We start from the raw sequence: 26,218 nt of genomic DNA on the forward strand, positions 1-26,218 counted from the left end.
CCAAGGCAAAGCTCACAAAAACACAGGAGCCCAGGGCCCCGCTGCCTCAAATCCCAGCACCAGGAGGCTTCAGGCTCTTCCCCCAGAGCCCCCACGTAAGCACGTTTCAGAACTAACTATAGGTTAGGTTTCCATGGCAATCTGGGAATCGTTACATGAACAAAGCCAGCTTCATCTCAGCCACGGGGACAAGAGAGCTCCCGTCACCGTGGGTGCACCGACCTGGCCCCTGCCCCTCGCAGGAATTGGGGCACTTCCCGATTTAGGCTCCTCTGCGACATGCAACGGAGCTGTTCTGGTTTCGGTTGGATGCTAAAAACTGAAATCATGGCCTAAAATTGGAGCTTCAGGGTGCTGAAAGAGAGAAGGGGAACTCGAGGCTGCCATGAGTTTGCTGGAGGGGCTGCATCATCTCTGCTGCACCTCAGGGCTGGCTGGGGTCAGGCCACCGATGGGTTTGGGTCTGAGCTCAGGAAGGGAAGGTCGGGTTCCAGTCTCAAGTTCTCGTGCCAGGGTGTTGATGATGAGCCCAATTCTGGGTTAAAAAGGGCTGTCTCGGAGCCACTTTCAGGAATCCGGCCTTACCAATCAGCTCAGCACCCTTTGCTAAGAGGAGCTGCAGATGAAGGTGAGATTCAAGGTGCTCCCCGAACCAGAACAGGACTAACCTGGTTACCCCAACGTGCTCAGCCTGCAGAGTTGGTTCAGCTGCTCAGAGCTATTTCTGCTCTGTGGAGAAAGACAAAGGGCAGAGAGCTACGCCTCACCTCCTGCGCATCGCTCCTTTAAGGCTCTGGTTCCTCCTGCCTTGCAGTTAGTCCCCGGCTAGGCCAACAATACCTTTTAAGGTTTAGAAGTTACGATTTACATCACAAAATTCCGCCTTAGTCAGAAATTTTCCTGCCAGGGTAATTGCCTCATTTGAATTCAGCGCTCCTTGCAGCGCTTTAATGGATCCGGATTTAAAGAAAACCTACATGGAGCAGCCTCAGACAGCTACAGGAGGGCTGCTGACTCCATCCAACCAGCCAAACACCAGTGCCACCTCCTCCAAATTTTACAAAATTTACAGTTTTACAAATTTTTCCCTTCCCTGCTGCCCGAAAAGGGATTTTGGTTACAAACCTTACCTGAAAGCATTGCTCCGAAAAAAAAAAACGAAGCCTCGCCCCCACCACCACTCACGCTCTTGGCTGCAAACATTAAAAAGTTGGGACTTGGAAACACGCAGAACTCCTTCCCCGCGTGCCAGCAGCACGTTTCCTTTCTAGCTCCCAGGATTAGAGCACGGATCCCCAGCAGAAATTGCTTTGAAGAGCAATTCGAAGCAATCTGAAGGCAGAGCTCGGTGTGTTCCCCCCCCCCCCCAGCCTACCTGATTTCTGCACCACTCCAGTGCTGGCAAGCAGATAGTTGTGGCAGCTGCAGGTGAAGTTTTTAAATATTTTAACACCACCAAAAATAGTTGTTAAAAGGTGAAGTCGCTGACAATTCCCTCTGATGCTTCAGCGTGATTCTGTTTGCTTTCCTCCACCCTTTAACTTACCGAGCTTGCTAATTTTATCTTTAGAGACAGCGACTCCTCAGCACTTCACCGAGGCAGCATGAAAGGTTTCCAATCCCAAGCGTGCCGTTTCGCATCGCTGATAAGAGATAATTCTGCCAGGAAGCATCAGCACCGAACCAACTGCCTTCTCCGCTGTTATTCCATCCTTAAGCCAGCGGAATAAAAAGGGACACGGCTTTTTTTTGTTTTAATTTCTAATCAGCAGCGCCTTAGGCACGCAGGAAAACAGGATACTTAGAGCTCCGGAACGACACCGCTGTTTTTACAAGCTGTAACTCCAGCTCATTTTCACTACAGCTCGCTGGTTCCCACACTGGACTGATACATAAATATATATAAAATATATATTTATTTCTATATACACCTTTATTCATGCACACACACCTCTCCTCTCCCTACCGAAGGGGAGATCCATCAGCTACTGCGCCAAGTTGAGCAGAATCCTTCTGCATCCTCCTGACTTTGTATTTATCTTCTAATTCACAGCAGCCTAAAAATAAAATCTTGCCCTCAGTAGAAGCTCCAATGGGGGAAAACTCAATTTTCCCAGCTTCCTGGGAGCACAGAGAGCCTACATGTCCCGTCCTGCACCTCGGGCTGGGCTCCCACAGTGCCCCATGAAGCCAAAAGGTTTCCTCTGGCCAGCAAGAAGAAGAACACAACAGAACCCACTCCAGCAGCACATTCACACTGGGTTTTCTGGGCAAAGCACCGGAAGGTTTTATTAAGGCGAAAATTTCCATCAAAACCCCAAAGTTTCCTGTGAATCTCTCTCCGTAAACACTAACTGCAGTAGGCAAGAGCTCCCAGGGCTGCTAACTGCACGCGCCGTGCCAACTCCAGCTCCGAAAAAACCCTCAGGACATGCTAGCACGAGGCACGGGCCAAAAAAAAGACGAGAAAGAAGAAGCCAACAACAATGAAAAGCCACACCAAGCATAACCTCTGGCAGGGCACGTCTCCTCCCTGGCATCCCTTTTTTTTTTTTTTCCCTGACATAAAGCTGAGCTCCTCAGCGCAGATTAGGGAGGACGGAGCACCGAGTTCAACCATGGTCAACCACTTGTTGTTTCTGGAAGGGCTCCGGGGGTCCTCTGGGCTCACTCTCCAGCACCGTTTCCATCCCCTTGGCGCTGCTGGGGCAGGCAGAGCAGACGGAGAGCTGCTTCAAAGGCATTCCAGGGATTCTGCCGGGCCGGGAAAGTCCCAGCAGCGTAGCAGCCAGGCTGGACGATGCTCTGCTACTCACTGCAGCTCGTTCTGGCGCGTGGCGAACGTCCAAGCTTGGGGAAAGTCGTGTTGGGAAGCTCGATGCTCCAAAACGGGGCTGGTTCAACCTCAGCAGCTGTGGAAGTATTTTATTTCTCGAAAACCCACTCCTTTGCCGCGCTAACTTCATGCTCAAGCTGAAAGGCTGAAGCTCAGCATCCCCCCATGCCTGTCTAACTGCCTCCTGCATCAGCCAGAGGACTGCTGCAGGCTTTGCAGGTAGACAAAAGGCTGAAGTGAGGAGCAGGAGCAAGGCACACACGGATCAAGGTTGGCCCAAGACAGCAGAGGAGCTAAACGCCAAGTAAATGCCCAATTCTTAACCCTGGGTCCCCCACAGCGTGTTCAGCCGCTGCAGGAGATCAAATAACTCGTGGGGTGACGCCACTCCAATATTAGCTACACGCACGAGATAAGAGTCTTGCAAAAAATGTCTTCCTCAGCAAGAAGTTGCGGGTGACAGATTGCACGTCCCAGCCTGATGCGCAGGCAGCTCAGGTTTGAGGGCTCCCACCCATCGATAAGGTTTGAACAGACTTCCGAGTAAGCAGGTTCACACGAACCGTGGTGTACTCCACTGCTTCCTACATTATAGACAAGGAAAAGTGACATTTCTTTGCCAGTCCTTCGTATAAAAGCTCTTCCCATCACTTGAGTGATGTAGAACCAATTTTTGCTGAGCCTCAAGAAGCTCAAGTGCACGTCCCCTACTTCCCAGCCATATCACAGATGACACAGAGATGACCAAGCAGAGGAAAACAAAGCCAAGTGAAAGATCTGGTGTTCAAAGTTACTCAAAGCTGGGCCAAAACATTTAGCTCAAAGATGATGGGATAGCACGCGTGCCTGTGGTGCAACAGACAAGGACAAGAAGGGATCACAGAGGTGGAGTCATTTGTAAGGAAAAAAAAGTGTTGGTTTTATCAGGCTTCTGCTGAAAGCTGCTCAGAGCAGCACAGACATTCCCCAATTCTCCAGAAATAGTCACGTTTCCTCCTGGAAACGTTACCTTTCTTGATATAAGCCTTGTTCTCTTATTTATTGCTGCTACAGGACCAAGATCCTTCTGGGTGTGATGGCACAACAAAATTCTTCGAACACTTCAACACCAAGGGATGCTACTGAGTCTTCGGTTTTGTGCACACATAATGAGGACACGTGAAAGGTTGTAGGAATTAACCTTGGATTGCACCATCAGTGAGAAACTCAGAGCTCAGAGGACAGAATAAGCCGAAGGAGACCCGAAGGCAAGTCACCAGTTTGTTCTTTTGAAACTCAAGACCTGAAGGAGCTGGTTCACAAAGGGGGCCACGCTGCGGTAGGGAGCATTTCACTGCAGACAGAGCAGCCCAGGAGGCATTCTCCAGGAACCAAAAGGTGTTTTCATTGTAAAGAACACATCCCAAATAAGAACTGAAGAAACTCCACTTGAATACATTCCCTCTTCCAGAAGGATACAAGAAACAACCACAAGTTTCAAATCGCCAGGTCAGGATCACCTGGAAAGTTAAAACCTGAGAAATCAAAACGTCTAGAAATAAGCTTAAGAAGTGGTGCAGGGTTAGTCCCTGCAAACATATAGACAAAGAAATAGTAAACCTACTGTAGATAATGATTATATATTTTATATATATGTAATTATATATTATATAGACATATTTATATGGATATATAAAATATATAATCATTATTATATTGATAATGAAGGTTCTCCAGTTTGTGAGAAAGGGTAGGGAGAGAAACAGGGCTGCAAGCAAGGTCAGAGCAGAGATCAAGAGGACTCCAGGTTCAGCACAAAGCACTAAATTCGAGTTTATATTCTTTTCAAGAGGGGTGCTGAGGATGATCACGAGGCCACAAGCCAGGGGGTCGATTTGAAGAAGAACACTGGGAGATGGCAGGGTGGGAAGATTAAGAAGCATCATGAAAATTGCAAGGAATGGCTCCTTTCAATTTTAGATTCCAAAACAGATTCATAAACTGCAGGGCCAGGAGCAAGATTTATAAAGCTCTTGAAAGGCAACATTCAGCGTTAATAAAACATGGTGCTGCAGGGGAGAAAGAGAAGGGAGAGAGATCACAGCACCTCCAGGCCTGCAAGGCTGACTTCAACACAAAAAGGTGTTCTGCAAGAAAAGAGGATCACAAAGCCACAGATAAACGGGGGGGAAGGAAGAGTTCAATATGCAAGACTAACCTGAAGGTTCTCCAAAAAAGATCTCTCTTGAACAATGCCACATATTGTGGTTTATTGATACGGGGTTCAGGGGGCACAAGGAGAGTTACTGGTTAAAACAGATTGAAAAAGAAAAGGTAAAACAAACCAAGAAGCTGGCTTAGCAGCAGACAGTCCCAGGTGATGCTGAATAATAAAATACCAGCCTGGAAAGCAAAGCCATGCCTCCGGAATCAGCCTGGGGAATGATTTGGGTTTGTTTGGATTTGCACTACGGCACCGAGGCAAACCTGTGATACATTCAAGGCATCACTTCAAAGCCCTCCTACAAGGGCTCCTCTGGAGTTCAGCACAGTTTCTGACTCAGAGGAGATTCACCCAGGCTGAGAAGAGCAGCAGTCACTGTTCAAGAAGCTCCTTGAAAACATTGGGGTCATTTCGTGCAGCAAGACCAGAGGTGAGGGAATACAACTGCATTTCCCTGACTGCAGGGAAAGAGATAACCCACTGAAAATAAGTGGTCCTTATGCAAAAAAGTAAAATAAAATAAAGACAACGCAAGCTCAAACAAATCTATAAGCTGGCATGAATGTTCAGTCTGGGAATCCAAAGAAGGATCCCAGTTAGATCTGTCATCTTCAGTAACGGCTGATCTATGGGAGGAGAGAAGAGGTGTCATTGTTTTTAGGCTGGAATTCTGAGTTTACAGAAGGGATTATGAGATACTGCTTGGGAAAGCAAGGCGCTGAGCAACCCAGGCAGTCTTTTCCAGCACTAAATTACTACGAGGCTAACACAGCAAGTATATGTTGTCTGCATAACCACAAGGAACAAAGGTTAAAGTTTACTTTAAAACCACACGAATTTTGGAAATGAGAAAGCTGGCTCTCCTCCTCCGGATTGAGGAAGTTGAAGAGTCTTGGTTTCAAAAAATAATTTTTTTTTTTTTTCCTCTCTCCAAGTAGCCTGAACTCAACCAAACTAGCACGTCCTTGCATTTGCATAAGCACAAGTTGTTCTGCACGGTGTTCCTATAACGAGACACAGTGAGAGGCGTTCGCTTCATTGTCACATAAGCACAAGTGTTTGAAATCAATCGTGCACTTCTTCTGAATAAGAGACACAGGAGAGCCAGCGATACAAAAAATTAAGCTTAAACTAATGCAATTACTTACTCCGGAGTGAGACAAACCACAAAAACGATCGCCAGCGTTTCCACTTGCTGTAAGCTGACTGCATGTATCAAAGCCTACCAGGACAAGCCATCCTCCAAGTGAGTTTTACTTCAAAGCCATATTCCCAAACTAATTTACAGCTGTTGCTACAAAATATCGAGTACAAACCAAGCGCAGCACCAGCTGTAGTTAGCCTGTAGTTGTCATTATCAAAAGAAAATGTCAAAAACCACTTCTGCCCTTAGGCCATTACAATGTTTCACTTAAGGAGTATCCAAAAGTAAGAATTGAGACCAACAAAGTGACACGCGAGACGACAAGAAAGTAAGCAGAAGGCCAAATTGGTACCAAGGATTTAATTATAGGCGGACCAGCTGGTCTCCTCGTACCGTTTGACTTGATGGAAGGTGGAAGAGGAGGAATTCAGCGGTTCCCTGTGGAGGCCAGCTCTGCAGGAACTCTTCATCGTAACCACCTCTCCAGCTAAGGCACGCCGTCACAGCCAGTCCATCCTGGTTCACATGCAAGGCTCCCTCATCAGCGCTCCTTGCCCCGCACAGAGCCTCACCGTGTCTCTCCCACCTAGGAACTGAAAAAAGAGGAGAGAAACAAGGAGAATGGGTTGGAGGACGGCAGCGATTTGAGGCACGGATGACCAGGACAAGGACCCCTTCCCAAAGAAGTGGGGGGGAAGATATAAAACCTAAATATCTATATGCATAGCACACATATAGATGTGCACACCCATTCATACATATATAAATACGCTCACATCCACGTATATAAATGTAAAACAACTTAAACATCTTATACTTAACATCATGCCATTAGTGCAGCCGGAGTTGAACGCCCCCAACACTACCTGCCCGCACTGTGCTTCCCCTTAAATGTGACCACAGCCCCCCCGGGATGTGCTGTCTTCCCAGCAAACTGGGCTCGTTAAGATCTCCCTGCTCGTTAGCACGGTGCCAGGCTTTGGAGGGCAACTAGCGGCACGATTTGACGCTGGCCAGGAGTTAGGTTAGCCTTCTCGTCCCAACAGCGTGGCCGATTTCATCAAATTTAAAAGAAAAATGTGCCACCACACAGCCTCCAAAGCTCAGGGAGGCTGCCCTGCCTTTGCATCACAGGCAGATAAGAGAGAGGATTTCAGCAGAACACGGCTGTGCTGCAGTATCTCTCGCTCACACTGGGCTGCCGCCTTCTACGCCTTGTCCTTGGCACAGCCAACTCTTACCGGCGCTGTGACGGCCCTTGACGGTGAAAGAACAACAAGCAACGCGTTGGAACACAAAAGGAACAAGTGACACAGCAAAAGAGCCCTGGAAAAACTCAGATATTCAAGCCTAAGTTGCTGGTAAATTGTTTTAAAGGTTGCTCGCTTCCTTCCCTCCGGAGGTCCAAGCGCAGCGATGCCAAAATAAAGGCACGCCGCTTGAAGATGCTAACTGCAGAGCTCTGACCCCACAGCATTTGGGATTTAGGGCAGCAGGTGGTTCTCCTTGTCAGCAGCTTTTGCTCTTAGTGCTGCCCACTCCTGCAGCAGCATCTCCGCGACCTGGCATTGCAGGGGCACAGAGATGGAGCCTCTCACGTCTCCCCTCTTTTAGCAACATCTGCCTGAGAAAAATCTGCCCTGCAGGGGAGCACCGACCTGTGCACAGCTCGGTTACTGCCTGGCCCTGGTGCTTTACAGCTCAGGGCTGCCACTAAGCTCTCCTGGCCTGGGAAACCCTCTCCAACTCGTTAGCCACACGTGCTGAGAAAGCGATTCCGGACGGCTTCCCCAGCAGGGCGGCAGGAATTGGTTTCGATCCAGCCGACCTTCCGCCTGCTGAAGCGGTTTCACAATTCCTCTAGCGATGGGGAACGAGAGGTTAATCATTTGCCCGCGTTTGAGCAGGCAGGAGCCTAAAATAATACCGAAAATATCGTATAAACACATTCCAGGCTGCGTGCAGAAGTCCCTGCTGAGCTCCGCACGACGCAAAGTGAGCCGAGCAGACCGAGGTGGTGCCCTGGCAGAGCTGGAGGACGGGAGCGTGCCCCCTGCTCCACGAATTCAGGAGGACAAGACGTTAGGCTGACACCAAAACTCAAGGCTTTGCGGTTAAACACCCCCTTTGTTAGGCTGCCCAGAGCCTAAACCAAGAACCGACCCGCAAGAATGAAACCTAGGCACAAAAATCACCCATTGGGGACGTTTTGTAGGCTGACAAATGGATGTTTACTAACAGAAATTCAGAGGAAAAACCATGCGCTTTATGAAAACCCCAAAGTTAAACACAAAATCGTTACTTTCCCATCAACCACCAGCAAGAGGCATTGAGATTCTGACTTCTATCCAAGCTTTTGTCTGGCTTCTCCTTCTGGCTTTACTGACACTAGCATTTCAGACCCAGCAGGAACTGTATCACAGAAACATCCACACCCAAATAAATGCAGCCATACCACGCCGGGAATGCCAGGCACTTTCCAACTGGTTAAAACTCCCGATGTATTCCTGGCTAAGCACATCAGATGTTTTGCCTCAGTCCTATCCCTTTGCAGATCAGAATGAAAAAAAAAATAATAATAATGAGAAGCTGAAAAATAAGCGATAAAAAGCCAGGAAAAAGCAAACAAAGATCTCATTTGCAGCAGTTTGAGAAGCAAAACCACCAAACTCGTTCGGGTTTGGGCAGCCACGAGCTCAGTCCGAGCACAGGCATCACGCTGCAGGATGCCATGTGTTTAAGAAAGGAGCAGCACCTACTAGAGGAAAGCAAAAGCTGACAAAACAGGCACAGAAAGATTCGCCCGGGCACTGCAGCACCAGCACAGCTCCATACAAAGCAGGCTTTTTCCCCCCCTCCTCTAGCTGCTGGTCTGCAGAGCGGAGCTGAAACGGGCTATTAATGCCAGCCTGACAAATTCCCACTGTGTGAGTGGCAAAAAGCTGTGCCTGTGAATAAAAAATTAAAAGAATAAATAAAAAAAGCAACAGCTTCCAAGCTAGCCCAGAGATACTTACTGCCTCTTAACTACCACAGCATTTCTGAACCGAGGCTGATCCTTTGCAGGAGGTGCTTCAGTCGTTTGCTTTAGTTTTGCAGAGTTGGGCACAGCCTGAAAATCGAAATGCACAGAGGAACAGAGCAGACGAGGAAAATAAGAACTTAATCTCGCTGTTCTCCCTTTCCGAAGCCACCCCCAAACATATGCCTTAATGCCTGAGATGTGGGAAGGACGGGGATTTTGGCAGCGGGCAGCATCACGCTCCCGCAGCGATGGACGGCGATGCACGGAGCGGCTCCACCGAGCTCCCCGTTTTATCATCAGTTTGGAAGTGCTGCTGGGAGAAGAAATGCGCTCACCGAGATGGAATAAGGGATATTGGGCTGCAATTCGGAGCAGAAATCCCACTGCTGGTAGAAGCAGAGCAGCCTCTGCCCGCCTGAGGGGACAGGGACCAGCTTTGGGATGCCCTCCAGCGGTGTAGGACCGAGGGCTGAGCCCTCCACCACAGCCAGGATGCAGAAGAAAGCAAAGGGAAGAATTTTTAGGGGAAACTCAGATGAATTAATACTGAAATACAGTCACTGGAAGGGACTTCACCAGTGCCGAGGCCTTGTAACTCACAGCTATGTTTGGCCAACACCAAACAGCCCGTGGCAGCCCCTGCACCCAAACCCTGTTGCTTTCTAGTCAAATGCAGCAAGGATTTGGGATTTCGCAGGGTGGATTCAACGCTGTGTTTTATTTGACGTCAAACCAAAGCGTTGCTGTTCCAGCAGGGGCAGGAAGAACCACTCTCCCAGCTTATTCAACCAGTTTGTTTCCCAGCCTGGTTCACTGCAAGCTAAAAACAAAGCAAAAAATGGAAGGGAAAAAAAAAATACCAAAACCCAACCCCACAGCAGAAGTCTGAAAAGAAGAGGGCTTGGGGAAAACCATATTAAAACACAGCTAAAAAGAAAGGCACGGTAATACCGACCTATTGTAAGCACCTTACAGAAGGACTTTTTAACACCGAGTTCATCAGCTGGGTTTTATTTAGTTAACAGAACAGTTTTAAGCAGAGAAAACAAGCGTGTTTTAGCTAAAAACGTCTTACAAGTTTTACAGTGACCTCACATTTGTGTTTCCAGGTGCAGCCTCCTGTCTGTTTGCACACTAAAACCTGCTGCTACCGCTGCTTCTCCTTACTAAAAGCCAGAGCAGCCCCAGTGGCAGGCTCTCAGTACCTCTGCCCTCGGGTCTGCTCCCCACAAAATTCACCCCAGCTCTCCTCCAAGCTCCTGCCCACGTTCCTTTCCCCAGATCACACCAGAAAGAGTGTTTATTTAACCAAAATGACCAAAATTTAACAAAAATGTGAGGATTCCCACCTGTATTTGAATCGGGCAGGGCGTTGGGGAACGCAGCACAGCCTCACAGCCATTTCACTCACCCTAACTCCTGCCATGCCAGGCTCTCGTCCTCCTCTTCCTCCCAACACTTGTATCAGGGCTGTCCCATTCCCACCTGAAGCAGCTCCAGGGGCTAAACGAGGAGGAAATTAACCCCAAGAGGCAGGCTCCCTGTGAATCACGTTGGGAGAAGCATCCGCCACAAGAAGGGTTTCTATATTTTTTCCAGTCAATGGAAATAAAGTTTTGAACGCAAAATAGAGAGTTTTGGAAGAGGGGAACAAGTGCCTGGGCTCCAGAGCAACATTTGACTGCTCGCCACCACCAAACATCACTACCTGTCGGAGCAATAAGCACACGAAGTGCTCGTCCTAACGAAGCTCTACAGGGAGAGCCCGTCTTCTCCTCCAAGACCAGGTCAATAAATAATGAAAGGTTTCCGATTTGCAGCTCTCGTGTTCTCTTTCCTTTAGGTGTGGTGAGTGTTGGAACGATAATGTCATCCCCTTTCCCTCAAAAGGAAAATCTCAAAAGGGAAGAAAAGGGAAAGATCAGCTCTGCTGCCCCTTGCTGCCCCTCTACTTTAGTTCTGGAGACGACAAGAAAATGTTTCCCTTGCTCCACTATTCCTGAAAGGCTTCAGCTGCCCTGCCCAATTCGCTTAAGGACATCATCTGTTGCCCAACCAGGGGGGGAAGCTGAGAGCTGGCTCATTCGATCCGTTCTGCTCGATCCAAGAGGAAAACAAAACCGGGGAACCCATTAGGTGCCAGTGCTGCTGTGGTGGGGGTGACAAACAGGCAGAGATCCCACATTACTCCGCTTTCTCGAGAGCTGCCACCCCCTTTGGCACTTGCTGTCCCCGCAGAGCGTGTGGTGTGCCCCGAATGATAAGCAGGGGGTGGCTGAACATCCCCCAGCGGGGCTGCCGCTGCCGGGCTCTTAGGTTATAGGGTCCGGGGAAAGGCTGCCGTGCCCCGCGTTTGGGGGCCGTGTGATGGGTGAGCCAGGTCTGAGTTCTTTAGCATGTAAAACTCGATTTGTTTTGCTATGCAGATGGGGAATTAATGAAAGCTCGGCTGAAAGGCTACTTTTCTTGGGGCGAGGGGAAGGAGAAAGCTTCCAGAAGCCTTCCTATTATAGAAGCAATAGAGCGGGTTCCAAAAATAGTAGGCGAGCACTCCCAGAGCTCTGGAGACGTTGTGCCCTGGTTTTATAAGGCTCAAGTCTCCCTGGATCTCTCGTGTACGTGCGGGGAACGCTAGAAATGACTGAAAGATGCAGAAGTGACGTTAAATGGGGAGTTTTTAGGACAAATACCAGGAAGAGAAACCCAAACAGACCCATTCAACTGGGGTACCAACGGAGAGCGACCTGTCCCGCTCCGGAGACGGATAAAACCAGGAAGCTGGCTCCCATCTTTCTCAAGAACTCAGCCTTAGTTTGCTCAAGAAGATCCCGATGATCAGAGCAATGACGTTGCAGATTAGGATTGTCAACAGCAATTTCGTCACCCTGTTTTGCTTTCGGCTGCCAGGGACCCTGGCCGGGGAGGTTCACCTGACTCAGCGTGGCACACGCCCGCTGGATTCGGTAACTAGCGCACGGACCATCACACGGTGATCTGCCTGGCATTAATTACTCACTGGTTAGCCAGAACTAGTTCGTTAACGATGCAGCACTACAACACAACCCACTCCTGGAATTAAAGTCTCTTTTAACTGTTCCACGACAGCATTTACAACCCAGTGAGAACAAAACCGGTGTGCAATACTCCTCTGATGACAAACTCGCCTTTGGATCTCTGTACCCCAGTATAGGACTGGCTGGTTTACTGGTATATACTGGCAAGGGTCAGGAGGAAACCAGAAATCTCATACTTGACACTATAAGGTAAGAAGTCCCCCTACACCATGGCATAGTAGTAACAGCTTCTGCACATCTTTTGGTGGGGTATGAAATGGCTTCTGAAGTAAAAGACAAAACCCACAGCTCACCCCTCGATAGCCACTAAATGCACAAATCCAGTTCCTTCCTTAGCACTTTGTTAATAAGGAAAACCCCACGGCAGGCCAGCTGGTATTTAACACCGAATTTATCAGCTTTGATGTTTAATTTGCTGATTAGGGCCCTGACTTGTTTGGCCCAGCTTTCAGGGTGTCAGTTCTGCTGTCACATGCAGCCTGTCCCATGCACCGAGCACAGGTCCAGCAGCGTAAGCCGTACCTCGTTTCTGTTTATTTCTGCTGAATCTTTCCCTTTAACCAAACAGCTACGCTGTGGATTTCTCTGTCCTGGACTGCTGCAGTCAATTTCCAACAAATCCCAGTCATAAAAAAAGGACAAAAGGTGGATTCATCCAGCCAGCCCACTGCAGAATTGAGAAGTTACGATATTCACTACGCATCTCAAAAGCGTCCAGATTTTTCCTAGGGGTCTCCAAAACCATATTCAGCAACTGGAAGCCTTGCTACAGCACCAGAAACACGACATTAAAGATAATGGTACTTTTGCAAAAGTGTTTTCTAAATAACTGTGCTATTCTTGTACTTCAAAATGCCCAATTCTTTGCAATACACTCCTGCATCCACCCTGTTTGTACATACTAGCATCTTCCACAATTTTTACCCCAATGTGTCTCACAATTTGTCATAAAATCTTAAAATCCTTTCAAATTTCTGTCTAAACTGGGAGACTGTTGATACCCAAACTTCATTTTTTTCATAGAAAAAATATCTTTCATCTTGCCAGGACAATGTAAAAATGCTGAACTCATTTGAAACTTCTAAGCGAGCAGTTTACAAAACCTTTGTGCTTTATAAATTTAGGAAAACAGATTAAGTATACCCAACTTTGGGACAGATTACACGCGAGAGGAAGCTCAAACTATATTGCTCATAACATTTTACAGCTCAGGACGTTTCTGTTAAGGACAGACAACTTCTAACAGAACAGATTTATTAGGAGCATTTCAGAACAAGCCACCCACAAAAAGCACACCACCATCTTCACCCTCTCAACAAGTGTTGGATTCACTCTCCCTTCCACTGGTATCTTACTTAATAAAAAATGCCCACAAAGAACAGGCTATGATCTCAGACGAAAAAATAAAAAGAAAAACCACTCATTAGCATCAGGCTCTGACGTGGCCTACAGATGGATTAATGAAAAGAAAACGCTGTTCTGATGCAGAAATTTGGTTCAGACGTATAGCCAGCCATATGCTACAAAACATATACCTTAAAAATCTGAAAATTTGCACCAAAAACCAGCACCGACTCTACCAAAGAAGCCTGATCCTATGTATTTCCCAGCTAGCTAATTTGAGCAGCAACCTAGAACACCACATCCAACTTGGAGATGATTCATACATCCACATCCAAGTAGCAAGTCTGAAAGGGAAGACAGACAAAGTTTTGGACCCAGAGGTTTAGCTCTTTATTTATCAATTAATTCCAGCAAACTGCTTCCCCAAAACAGCCTTCACTTTGTGCTTCACTGAGGAACTCAAACTGCCTCAAAACTCCTGTCCCCAGTGACCAGCAACCTGAGAAACCACCAGTCTGTAGAGAAAGCAACTCCACACCATTATCATCATGTCCTTAATTACTTGTCTCAGTGCTGGTGGCAGGGTTTTGGTGGTGGGAGACACCAGGGGTGGCTTCTGTAAGAGGAGGACAGGAGTAGGCCTCTGTAGGAGAAGGCCGGGGGTAGGCCGTGTTGAAGATTGCCAATTTTGCCTGTTTATTAGAAGAATAATGTTGTGGTGCTGGAGATGTTGGCTCGCCACAGGCAGGATTAGGCCTCCCTCATTTCAATCCAGCAGCATATTTTTCACCTAGCACCATGCGTTGTGCTCTCCAACAGCCCCAGGCCTGCAACATGGAGTCACACACGTGCATGGCACAAAAAGGGAACAGCAGGGTGTCAGAGCCTGCAAAATAAAGGTGTAATCCAAACCAGAAAGAGAAGGAATAAAACAAGCAATGCAGATCATGCCACTGCTCAGAGCAGAGCCTGCCCAGGAGCACACACAGGGAGAGAGCAGAGCATCAGCGAGCAGAGCTGGTGCCACACAAATGTAGTGAAGGATCCGGGGAACACCGCCTGGATTCAGAGGATGTGCCTCACCTCTAAAACGCTCTGCAGCCTACAAAACACAAAACCTGGCTGAAGAGACCAAAAAGGCTATTGAGAACTCCAAACCACGGGCGTGTGACTGGCGACACGTTCAGGCTGAAGTGCTGGAGATGAAGACAGCAGGCAGGCAATAGCATGTGCTAAAAATCTTTCCCAGCCAAAGTATCTGCTTGTTTTTATACAAATTCTTTAAAAAAGAACATACACAGAACGTCTTCTGCTGAATTAACTCAGCTACAGATAAGCTTGGTTTTTTGGCAGGTAAATGGCAGTAGAGACAGATCAGCATTAAGAACGGCATTTTTTGTATGATTGTTTCAAAAGGCCGTTGAAAAATCTAAGCTAATTTTGAAACCTACCAATCCCGTGGATCTTTAGATCTTTTTTTGGCTACATTTTAAAGACTTCTGCCATTAATAACTCAGAGTTACTTGATGCAAAAAATAACTTTACATTTTTTCAAAGTCTTGTACTTGATATGCCTAGCAACTAACACAACTAAATTTTCAGAAATTCCAAGCATAGCACAAATTCTGCCATAATTCAGTTTTCAAAGAAAAAAGCCAAAAATTTAGCAACTAAACTTCCGCGCGTTCAAGCACTCTGATAACTGGGAGAACTGGTGCTGCATATCTCTCACTTTTCATCCTTATCTTCAAAATTCAGAAGCACGTAACTACAGCAGGACACCAAAAATTCTTGTTGCAGTTCTTTCTGGGTAATTCTTTTGGGGTTTTGAAGTATGAACTTGGGTTTTGAAGTATGAACTTTCCTACAGGCTCACCTGAAAACATCAGGTCTGTTTCTGTTTCACACAACTTCTCAACTTTTTGGTGCAAAAACATCCTTATAAACAAGGCAAATGGGGAAAATATGCATACTCTATAGCTCAGTACTCTCTTCCCCAGTACAAACAAAATAGTCTTTTCTGGGTTTCCGCCTCTTGGATAAAACATTAAAAATACAAATGAAAATAAGGAAACAAATCAGCAGGAAACCGAGCAGAAAAGAAGAGTACCCCAAACTATTTTTCAAAAAAAAGGGTGGTTTAAGTGAACCAGATTTTGAGCTGGGGTTTGTTACTTTGCTGTGAAAATACTCAGCACATTTTTAGGCTTCCCAACGGAGCAGCCGGTGTGAGCACATCGTACAACAGAAGAACATAACCTTACAAATTAAACATGCCAGCTCCAGAGGTCCTACTCATCGCGCTGGCTTTCGTCAACAAATTGCTACCAAATCCCTTCCCTGAAAGCCAGCTGAAGCTTGCTAGCCTGAAAACTGAATTACTGAAGTAATAATCGAGCTGTATCAGCTTGATCTCTCTTCATTTAACATCTCGTACTAATTTTCTGTGAGCTTGCAGGAAATAGTTTCGAACAGCTCCCTCAAGAAAATAAGTTACAAGCCTTCGTTTTTTTCCATTCTGAGCCATCCCTGCACTATTTCATAGCTCTGATAATTGTACCACTGACTAACCTCCAACTGGGAATAACTGTTTTTATCATCAGTATTAAAAACAGTCCCTCACACTGTTAGGAATCTGGAAACTCATTGTAGCTGCATCCCACCCTTCAGCCTCTCAAAACACTACAGAGCAATGAAACTATGTGCTGAAACCAGAGGATCCCTGTGCTGAGCAACTCCTGTAATTTCAGGGTAATCACAAGTGCTTCCTCGGAGGAGGCAGCCATGGAAGTTTGATTATTGATTTTAGAGGAGCAAGTGACAGGAGATCGTAGAAAGCCAGAGTGAACTTTGCGTTTTCCACACAGGACTGGGAAATATAAATTATCCTTAGGAGCTCAGCAGCAAGGTGTGTGCCTCACACGCTCACCTCGTCTCGTAGCACTTGCGTTGTTTTTCAAAGTACAAAGATTCATCTGCAGTTTTTATTTCCTGATACCCCGTTATCTTGGCTTGTGCAGATTAGCCAGGAGAGTGACCAACTGCTCTCGGAGAAGCAGCAAGATGCAAAAAAAAATAACAGTGCAAAGAACGGTGGATTTAAAAACCAGATTTTAATTACCTGGAGGTACAGTTGCCAAGTAGACGGCAAAGAGGCTGTGCATCACATACAGACAGGAAAATCCCCCTGGGTTTATTTCACAGCCAATTACAGTGGATTAACCTATTAGTAAGAGCAAAAAAAAAAAAAAAAAAAAATTCACATGCAAGTTTCAACAACCTGAAAAAACCATTGCCACTCGTACTTTGATAGAGAGGATTAGCAAGCTGTTTTATCACGCTTCCAGTCATCGCCGTCCATAAACACACCCTACGAGGGACCTCTCCCTCTTTTTTAATGCATCTTCTGTCATTGTTTCCCTCTCAGGGGCTGACATCCCTCTTGGCTTCCTGCTTGGAGCCTCGTTTCATACACCCATTAGGATTGTTGTCGGCGTTGACGAGAGGCATCCAGCACCTCCAGAACTCCTTGCACAAACTCCCAGGTGCTCGTATTATTCACTCCTGCCTCTGCTAGATGTCACCACGCAACATCTGTCCGACAGCACAGCGCCGCTGCACCCGAGAGCAGCTTTCCAGGATCGCTGTGCTAAATACTGGGTGTGCCTACTTTTGTTTGGTATCGAGTTCGAGTTCGTGCTGCTGGCTCCACTGCAAGAGCGAGCGAGCTCCGTGGATAGCACAGCTCTCCCCCACCTCCACAAACATCTGGTGCTTTTCGAAGTTCTCCAGACTTCCTTCCCCTTTTACCGTATCACAAAGCCTCTCTTTTTAGCCAGGCTGCCTTCTTGATAGTCCATCACCATTATCTCCTTGTTCGCTGCCGAGCAGCGTGAACCACTAAATCTTGCAGAGCTTCCAGCCCTTTCAGCTCAAGGCCAGGCACCAAATCCAAGCATCCTGATTTAGAGGGATGGTTGCTAAATTCCTTCCCTGCCTCTTTTTTTTAAACACTCTTCAGCTTCCTGTCCTGGGAAGCAACCAAACTGCTGTAAGAAATGCCAGGTTCTGTTAAATATCCTCCATTCCCGTGACACCGAATATTCAAAACAATTAGGTTACTTCCAAATCTTGCCCTGTAGCAGCCTCTATTCCAGAAAGCGCGGAGATGAGTGAAAATCACTTCAGCACGAAGGACTTGGAGCTGGTCGTTTGCTGAATCCCACAGCATTTCAAGTTAGCATTCAGCCTTGGCACAACCACCCATCCGCTCCGACACACAGCACAATATCACCCCTCAAAACCCCACTGTTCCACCCAAAGGCAGTTTTTTTCACCCCCCTTTTTTTTTTTTTAAGGGTGCGTCAGCTGCTAGCTGAGAGTGGGAATGCTTCATTTAGCACATACACTTGTTAAACTGCTCACAGCATGCAAATAAAATACCGCATTGTGCAAAAGTCATTCACAGTCTCCCCGTCCGTAGATATGAGCAATGGAACCGCGTCCAAGGAAAGAGAAACTTGGAACAACGTGCAAATATTTCAGCCCCTTAGTCCCAAGTATTCCCGTCCTACACTGAAGCCCACAGCACTGCCATGCAGCGGGGTGACCACGCTGAGAATCTGCTGCATGTAACGGGTGGGAAAACTACCACTCTCCGTCCTTGCCCCAGTACTGCACCCTTTTATTTGTAGTTATTGCTGCAAACTGCCTTTTTTTTTTTTTTTCCAGACAATGGTTGTGTTATTATAGGTACCTTCATGCCGTGCCAAAGCACATACACACAGCAATTCAGAACAATCAGCCTTGTTTTCATGGGAGCAAAGGTTGCAGCCAAATGAAATGGGTGGAGATCACATTAAACAATCTTGGAATCTGCTAATAGGATATAGGAAAATGTGACCATAATGCAGATGCAGAGTTCCCCTTTCACCTTCCAATGTTATGGATAAAATAAAAGCTTTGGAAAACCAATTAAACTATTTGAACAACACTAAGCAAGAAGTGGTCTCGGTACGCTAACAAGAGGCTCTGCTACCGAGAAGTTCTTTAAAATCAAAACAAAACAAGTCGCCCTTGCAGAGGTCTGAAAACAACCAGCGAGTTTCCCAGCCCCAGAACACCACCTGCTTAAAAGATACAGGATACCTGCAAGACGTCTGCTTATCCACTGTAAACAGAAGCTCACCAACGACGAAGTGTTCCTGTCTTAAAGACACGATCAGATCCTCCTCTGAGAGGGGAATTTTTATAGTGAAACACCTTGCTTGGTCAGCCGTAACCTGCACTCCCCTTGTTTGCTTTTGAGATGTGCATTAGTCAGCTTTCTCCTTCACGACTCTGATCGTGCCTCTGCATGATCGTACACTGAAGTCATGTCCTTGAGTCTGTGACATCAGTCTGTTGCCATGGAAATGCACGGGGCAGTCCAAAATTCAGTATTATGGCATCACTGCGGGATCAGGCAGCAGATCAAGCCAACGCCTGAGAGCTGCAGCACAAACAGCCACGACATCCCAACCCAAATGTTAACGTGTAACTGCGCTTTATCTTAATATTCATAACCAGGCCTGGAAGCCTCTTATCAAGAAAGATGACCCAGGCTGTCGTTAACATCATGACGAAGAGGCAAGCCATGATGCATCAGTAAAGAAGGGCAATATTTTTTTCCAGGGATGGCCACCAAGTAGGAGGGAGGTTCAGCTCTCAGAATAGAAGCTGCCATCTGCTCCCAAGGCAACACCCAAGCTGCCAAAAGAGATCAGCCCGAGGAACAGGGGTGGCCCCCTTGGCACCCTCTTTCTGGAAATGAGAGCACGGTGTCACAGTGCTGTCACCCTTCTGGAGAAGGAGGCATTAAATAAGACAGGCTTCCTCAGTTCTGAGCTTTGGCTGTGAAGCAAAGGCCCGTTCATCATTAACCCAACCTATAACGAAGTCGTGTATTAGTTAAAAAAAGGGTGGTACCTTCACAGGGTTGTTACTCCATGTAGTGTTAGGCATTACAGTTGTGTAGGTTCCTCGCACACTCACGAGAAAGGCATTTCTGAAGAGCAAAAGGGAAGGAAAAAGGAAATTAGTTACAGGTTAATGGCGTTACGACGACCAACCAGCACCTGAAACCAAAAAGATCCAGCAGCCTAAGGCGTAACAAACACCAGCCACTCACTGTGCCCAAAGGGCACCCGGGAATGATCAATACACTGCTGACACCCAGAACACCAATTGAAGGGAATCTTTGGGGTCAACTGAGCCAGCACACCCCAAAAAGAGCCCAGTAATTACTGCCGAAGGCGGCTGCCACAAGGACAGGTCCCACCGCCAGGCTAGGAAAACGCTTCAGCATCGTGGGACCCAGGCTGCAGGGACAGCAAGGAGCAGGCAGCAGCCGTGCTACTCCCTTCCCTTTACCTGTTCCTCCTTTCTCATCGAGCAGCCTGGTTTAGGTTTAGGGGGCCGGCTGCTGCTCTCCAGAGCCTCCCCGACACCCAACCCCAAAGCCCTGCAGCCCGGGCTGTGTGTAAACGGGGCCACTCCCCGCGCACCCGGCCGGTTTCAGTTCGCCTCCTTCCGCTTTGCTCTCATTAACCCGCATGTCTTCGGCAGCTCACCCGAGGCTTCCTCCTACAGAGCCGACCTCCATCCTTCCTCTAACCTCAGACGTACCCCCGGGTTTCTTCACAGGGCCATTAGCGAGCTGCAGGCAGCACTGAGAGCGCCGAAGGAGTGCTCCCAGCGCCCGTGTCGCCCAGCTCCCTGCTTGTAATTCCCCCACGCCGTGTTATCTAACACCAAACACCAGCCTCGGGGCTGGGAACCGCTGGTTATTTGCCTCCGCCGTGCCACACACCCCGGTGGCGTTGTATAAATCAATTCCACGACCTGTCGGAGCGTGAGCCCGAGCTGGATTCGGGGCCAAGCTGGATTCAGGGCCGAGCTGGAGCAGTTTCCAAAGGGCTGGTGTGAACACCTTCGCTCGGTCCCTGCTGCTTGAGCAATGCTGAATTATGCAAGCAGCCACCGCAGGCAGCTCCGGAGCCCAGCACCACGACAGCTGATTGCTGCTGTGGACCACGGCTGTGGAAAAAGCAGCCTGTAAAACCCTCTTTCACTTTTAAAAACAAAATAATTGCCAATTATAAAGGGGAAAAGTGGATGAGAGACGAGCTGCTGTCAGCACGAGGACTTGTGAGCGGCAAGCTCCACGTGCCGCTGCCATTTCTCGGCCACCAAAGCAGCCAGACTTACCCAGCCTCAGCCCTTTCACCCTGCTCCCAAAGCTGTAGGGCCGCCGGAGTTTCCAACCTGAAGCCAAATGGATTTCGGAGCAAAAATAAAGCCAGCAGGCTTCATCTCCATGGAGCTCCCGCAACATAACATCGGCTCAACGAGCTTCTCGGGGCAGAGGTCCTTATTAACTACCCGGTAAATTCAGATTAAAGTCAGCCTTTCCCTGCCCTCGGCACAAGGAGCAGCTGCACGCTGGTGGAAGCGACCCTAAATCACCTCCCTGCTGCCCAGGGGAGCGGCGATCGCACCCCGAAGGAGAAGACAAGAGAGGAAGGAAAGGCTGAGGGCGCCTTCCAACCACAAACGGGGAAATACGGGGCAGAGATCCAAGGGCAGACAGCTGCCACTGGAAGTGTGGTTAACAAAATTCAAGACAGAGCATGGGGAAGGCAACCTGCTACCTGCGTTGCCTGAAGAAACCGTGGCCAAGAACGAGCTGGGCTGCTGTCCCCAACAGGCTGCTTCTAGAGAGCACCCCAGGCCTGAAACTCATTCTCACTTACCCAATGCAACCTGCCAGACTCCTGTCCCTGCAAGATCAGTGGCTAAAGGTGAATGCAGAGGCGCGATCAGCTCCAGAAATAAACGCCTCCTTAAAAAAGGTGATGCTGTCGGTCTCATTAAGAAACCCACCTTGTTCTTAGCAAAGCACGGATCCTCCCCAGTCCTGTCTTTCTCTCTGAAAGCCACTCGATAAATGCAAGGCCTCGTGCTGTAACCCTTTGAAACTCACTCACCCCAACAAATTAGTGCTGCACTCGGATCCGTGTGCAGTTTTCTACGAGATCAGCCCAGCTACAACCAGCACAACGCAGCCCAAACTTACAAAAATCATTGATGTAAAAAAGCACGTTGCATTTTACTTTCCCCAGACGCTTTAAACATCATCAGAGACCCGTCCCAGCGTGTTACCATCCTCCCATCACCCTGCCCTGAGTCCCCATGCTCACAGCAAGGAGCAGCCAAGAGCGCTCCGCCTCGAGCCCCAGCACAGTGTGTGAGCACAGACCCCTTTTGGGGCAGCGACAGTCGAGTTAAAAAACAAACCCCATTTCCATCCGAGTCAAGAAACCAGAGACCAAAAATCGTGCCCGGCTCAGGCTGCACGCAGCCAGCTGTCTCTTTAGGAACAGATCAGATTTAACAGCTCCACGGCAGGCCAAAAATAAAACGTTACCCAAAAAGAGTTTCAGCACTGCCCACTCCTGCCCAAGGGGATGCAGGCACAGGCTGCCACTCACCTCTCGGGCTCCCACCCTAAGGCAGCAGGCTGTTGCTTTAGGACCTAGGATCCTCAGGACCTAATGCAGAGGGAGAAACTAATTAACAGGCACCTCTCTGGGAAGGAAATATAACCCAAACGCTTCATATCTCAGCCCTTTGGGACATCCAGCGTCAGTGCTGAACGCCTTCACCCCGCAAAGCTCTGGGAGAAGGCTCAGTTGAAGCTGCCAGGTAAAGGAGAGCAGTGTTTTAGGGTATGTTTTAGGGTATTTGTGCTACGAAATGCTGCAGACACGCCTCCGAAACGCGCAAAAAGCCCAGGGAAGCATCGTGACAGCTGCAAAAAAAAAAAAAAAAAAAAGAAAAAAACTTTGCCCTGGCCAACATTCGCGTAACGAAATTACAGTTTCACTCCAGGGAAAAAGGAAAGAGCACTTAAGTTTTGTTTAGATTAAAGTGCTGCGAGCCACACCACTTATCTGCTATCAGAGCAGACTGCAGGGCTGCTCCGATGATAATTCAGTAATGAGGTAACTGCAATTGGAAGGTATGCAATTAGGGCCATCTCCTCCTCCTCCTCCCTCCCCCTAGAAAGCAAGCAAGCAAGCAGACGTTATCGCATCTCCCTGCAGCTCTGCTACCCTCGCCACTTAAAATACCTACAAAGCAGAGCTGTCACAAGCTGCTAACAAGCCAGGCCCAGGGAAGCACGCTCAGCATCTCCCCAGAAGGAAGCTTTGCTTCCTGGGATGTGTTCTCAGCCCCCACACGAGGTTAACGTGCCTGCTGCTCCAGTAAAGGCAGTGGTCAAAGGAAAAAGGACTGCTGCTCCTGCTGAGGCTTCGCTGAGCCCAGCCTGGAAGTGCTGGCTCATTTTACCCAAATAATTCGCACCCCATCTCACCTGAGGGAGCTGCAGGTGGTTCCTGCCACAGCTGAGGCTTATATATGGGACACGGCAGAGGTCCCGGACATCCCAAAGCCAAGCTGCAACTCCCAGGAACCCTCTGCTTCCACTCTGCAACTGATAAAATTCGTTCATGCTCATCCCTCCTCCCCCCCCAGCCCAGTAACACCAATTAAACACCAAATTATTTCATTAAATATCCGACCTCCCCCAGCTGGCTGGGACTCCCCAGCAAAGCTCTGGGACCACCAACTTCTACCCTATTGCTTTTTGGTTTGTTTGGTCTTTTTTTTTTTCCCACAAAGCAACTCCTTTCTGGTGTGCTCTGTAACACAAGGAAAGGCTCAAGAGATGGGGAATTCCCCCTAAAAATTAAAATAATGATAATTAAAAAAAAAAAAAAAAAAAAAAAACCTTATAACCAATATTAGCATAAGCAGCAACATCTGTGAACTTTCTCTGTCTGGCTCCTCTACAGATGCAACAATTTTGCAGTCAGATTAAGTTCCTAGATGTTTTTTTATAACAAGTTCTACCAAATTTCTTAGAAATTCGCTCCCCAAAGACAAAAGCAGCATCCCAACAGGACACCGGTGGGTGCCTTCACTTCTTCAGCTTCATTCAGCCCGGGGATGAAGCTGTATTTTGGTTAACTTCATGCTCTTAATACACAAACCTTTCCTCTGTGGCCACATCTACTGATCCAAAAAAGAAAAACGTGGGGGAAAAACCCTTTTAGGGTAGGAACTATGCAAAATTCAGCAGAGATGTTTGTTACAGAGGTATGTAAGCTCCTCCTATTCATCTCCCAGCTCACCCCGAAGCCTACAAGCTGCCATCTCACCGGCCACCACTCCAACAGTGGTTGGGAGCTGTCGGGGCACGGCAAAGCCATCATTAGGAGAACTGGTTGAGTCTCCTGCCGGGGCCATCTCGTGCATCAGCAGCGAGGGAGCGTGTCTCACCGCTCGAACCACTCCGGGCTCCCCGTCACAGGCCTGCAGAGCTGTGTTAAAAGAGAACTCCCCGTGACCGACATCAAAGCCACGTCCCCAGCTGCTTCTGCTGAGCCACCAATTTACAGCGAGTTATTATGCGTTTTAATATGACTACATCTGCCCGGCTGCTGCTAAAAAAAAAAAAAGGCATAAGCACTCTTTGAGAAATATGTTTACGTGTGTTTGGTTTTTTCCTTAATGCTGAAGCTGGATTCGGTGCCATCAGGGATCCTCCAAAAGCCAGAATTTCCAAAGGGCTGGCAGATTTACTTCGATTTCGGGCGCGTAAGCAAGCACTCTTTGCTTTACTTCATTCACCTGTTTGTTCAGACAGTTACCTCATTAAAAAAAAAAATAAATGACAGGAGAGTGCCACCCTCCTTTAGGAAGGAAATTAAATTTAAAAAAAGAAAAGTGAGAAAACACCCGTCTGTGCCACACCTCACAGTCAGCTCTGATGCCCCGATGGTTGAAGACAGGTCTAGAAACCCACTCACAGGGTAGAGACTTGCCTTAAAGGATTTTTAGGGTTCACTTACCAACTCCCTAACGTTCCCCTTGAGCTACCACTAGCTCACACACACTGGTCAGCAGAGGATGGCCTGGACCTGCAGCTCAAGGTGCTGTCCCAGGCAGGGGGCACGTGCTGGCAAAGACAAATACAGGAGAAAATCCCAGCTGTCAGAGGGAAAGCACACCAAAAGCTGAACAGGGCTGCTACAGAGGGCAAGGAGCAGCTTCGCACACGTGTTCACAGGGAGCTTCTCCCAGCCTCAGAGCCAGGAGGACAAGAGGTGGCTGTGTGGAGATGTAAACACGCGAGGACCGCAGTCGTGGAAAGAGTTTTCCAACAGAGCAGTTTTCCAACTTCACGATGGAAAGGATTTTTACACTTTGCAATAAAGGCTTAGTTAAGGCAAAGCTCAGAACAAAGACCTTAATTAAGAGCTTTTTAAGTCAAAAGAGAGCTGGGTTGCCTCTAGAAGGCCATACAGCACCAGCACCCGAGCTGGGGAGCACAAACCCTGGTTGAACACCAGGGACCATCGCTCGATCCATACAAAATCCTGGTTCAACCCAGTCTCCAGACTCATTTTAAAATATAGCCTCGAGTAGGACACGTTGCAGAAAGCCAAACCACAGGCACAAGCTGTTCTTTGAAGCTTAGGTACAAGAGAAAATTGTTTCACCTACCCAGATGCAGAGGGATAGCTGCCTCCTTTTGCCTTTGATGCTACAAGAGCTTTTGGAAGTGGTGAGCTGCCTGAGAAGGCCTCCAAAATCGCTTGCTGGGCTGGACAGCAGCAACACCCCAGCCTACAATGCACACAAACGTAATTATGCTGGGTCTAAACTTGAAGGAAAAAAAAAAATAAAAAGAAAAAAGCCTTCTCAGTGATGTTAGCATGCAGAGAAAATAATAGCATGGACAAAGAAATCTCCAGAGTGACTTATGAACGAGATTTTACTCTGGCTTTCTGCCCGTTTGCAAAGGAATTAAAGAGCCCAGCAATACAACCCTGATCATCCCAGGGAAGAAACCGCATTCTTCAGTGATCGACAGAACGGGAGGGAGGAGGAAAGGGGGACAAAGACACGGCACTGCAACGTCACGTAGCGAAATGGGAAGTTTCCTGAGGTACTGGGACAGAAAGCAGGCTAAGGCCACAACGCAGGGAGGATAACTCAAATTTTTGAAGTGAATTCAGCCTCCAGGAGGACATCAGGCAGTCCCTAGCAGCTGACCACTAAAGCTGACAGCATTTCGTAGTGTAAAACTCCGATCACTTCAATATTTTGCAGATTATGGGCCGCCCTGGATTAGCTCCTAGCAAAACCAACCAGAAGAAGTCATAAGAAGAAAAGCAAACCAAGTAGAAAAGGTGCCAAACGCCTTGAAAAGATGAAAAATGTGCCCCAAACCAGCCTTTTAGTAACAGAGGGCATTTAGTAACCAGCTGTAATGATGGCTTTATATCCAAATTCTTTGTACCTTAAGAATTTATGCCAGGAGACCAGCTTCTAGCAGAATGAGGACCAGAACTGACGTGCCCTCATTTCCCCAAGGTTACGTTTTGACAACTTATCAACACCTACAACACATCAAGTGCTCTTCACGCACTCCAGAAGAGTGACTGGAGCCTCCCTTTTAATTTTATTGTTTTAGCATTCA

At 47.9% G+C, this 26,218-nt stretch overlaps 1 protein-coding gene across 16 annotated transcripts in view; it reads right to left on the reverse strand.

Annotated features, from left to right (window-relative positions):
- The window catches only part of FBXO34 (F-box protein 34), a 35,496-nt gene that overhangs the window by 3,221 nt on the left and 6,057 nt on the right, over positions 1 to 26,218 (reverse strand). The window contains exons 2-5 of one of the 16 annotated variants that reach the window (XM_084520166.1): positions 19,594 to 19,672; positions 16,748 to 16,849; positions 9,201 to 9,295; positions 6,577 to 6,776 (exon numbers count right to left, since the gene is read on the reverse strand). In XM_084520166.1, coding sequence (XP_084376292.1) covers positions 6,577 to 6,653 — 77 coding nt within the window. In that variant the 5' untranslated portion in view covers positions 6,654 to 6,776; positions 9,201 to 9,295; positions 16,748 to 16,849; positions 19,594 to 19,672. Of the gene's footprint in view, positions 1 to 6,576; positions 6,777 to 9,200; positions 9,296 to 14,709; positions 14,853 to 16,747; positions 18,502 to 18,774; positions 19,512 to 19,593; positions 19,673 to 19,911; positions 19,980 to 20,037; positions 20,142 to 20,237; positions 20,419 to 22,157; positions 22,216 to 25,239; positions 25,265 to 26,218 lie in introns of those variants that run through there. The other 15 variants (XM_084520168.1, XM_084520155.1, XM_084520167.1 and 12 more) reach the window with 15 other exon arrangements.

This window comes from Aythya ferina (assembly GCF_964211825.1).
Source record: "Aythya ferina genome assembly, chromosome: 5".
NCBI classification, from domain to species: domain Eukaryota; kingdom Metazoa; phylum Chordata; class Aves; order Anseriformes; family Anatidae; genus Aythya; species Aythya ferina.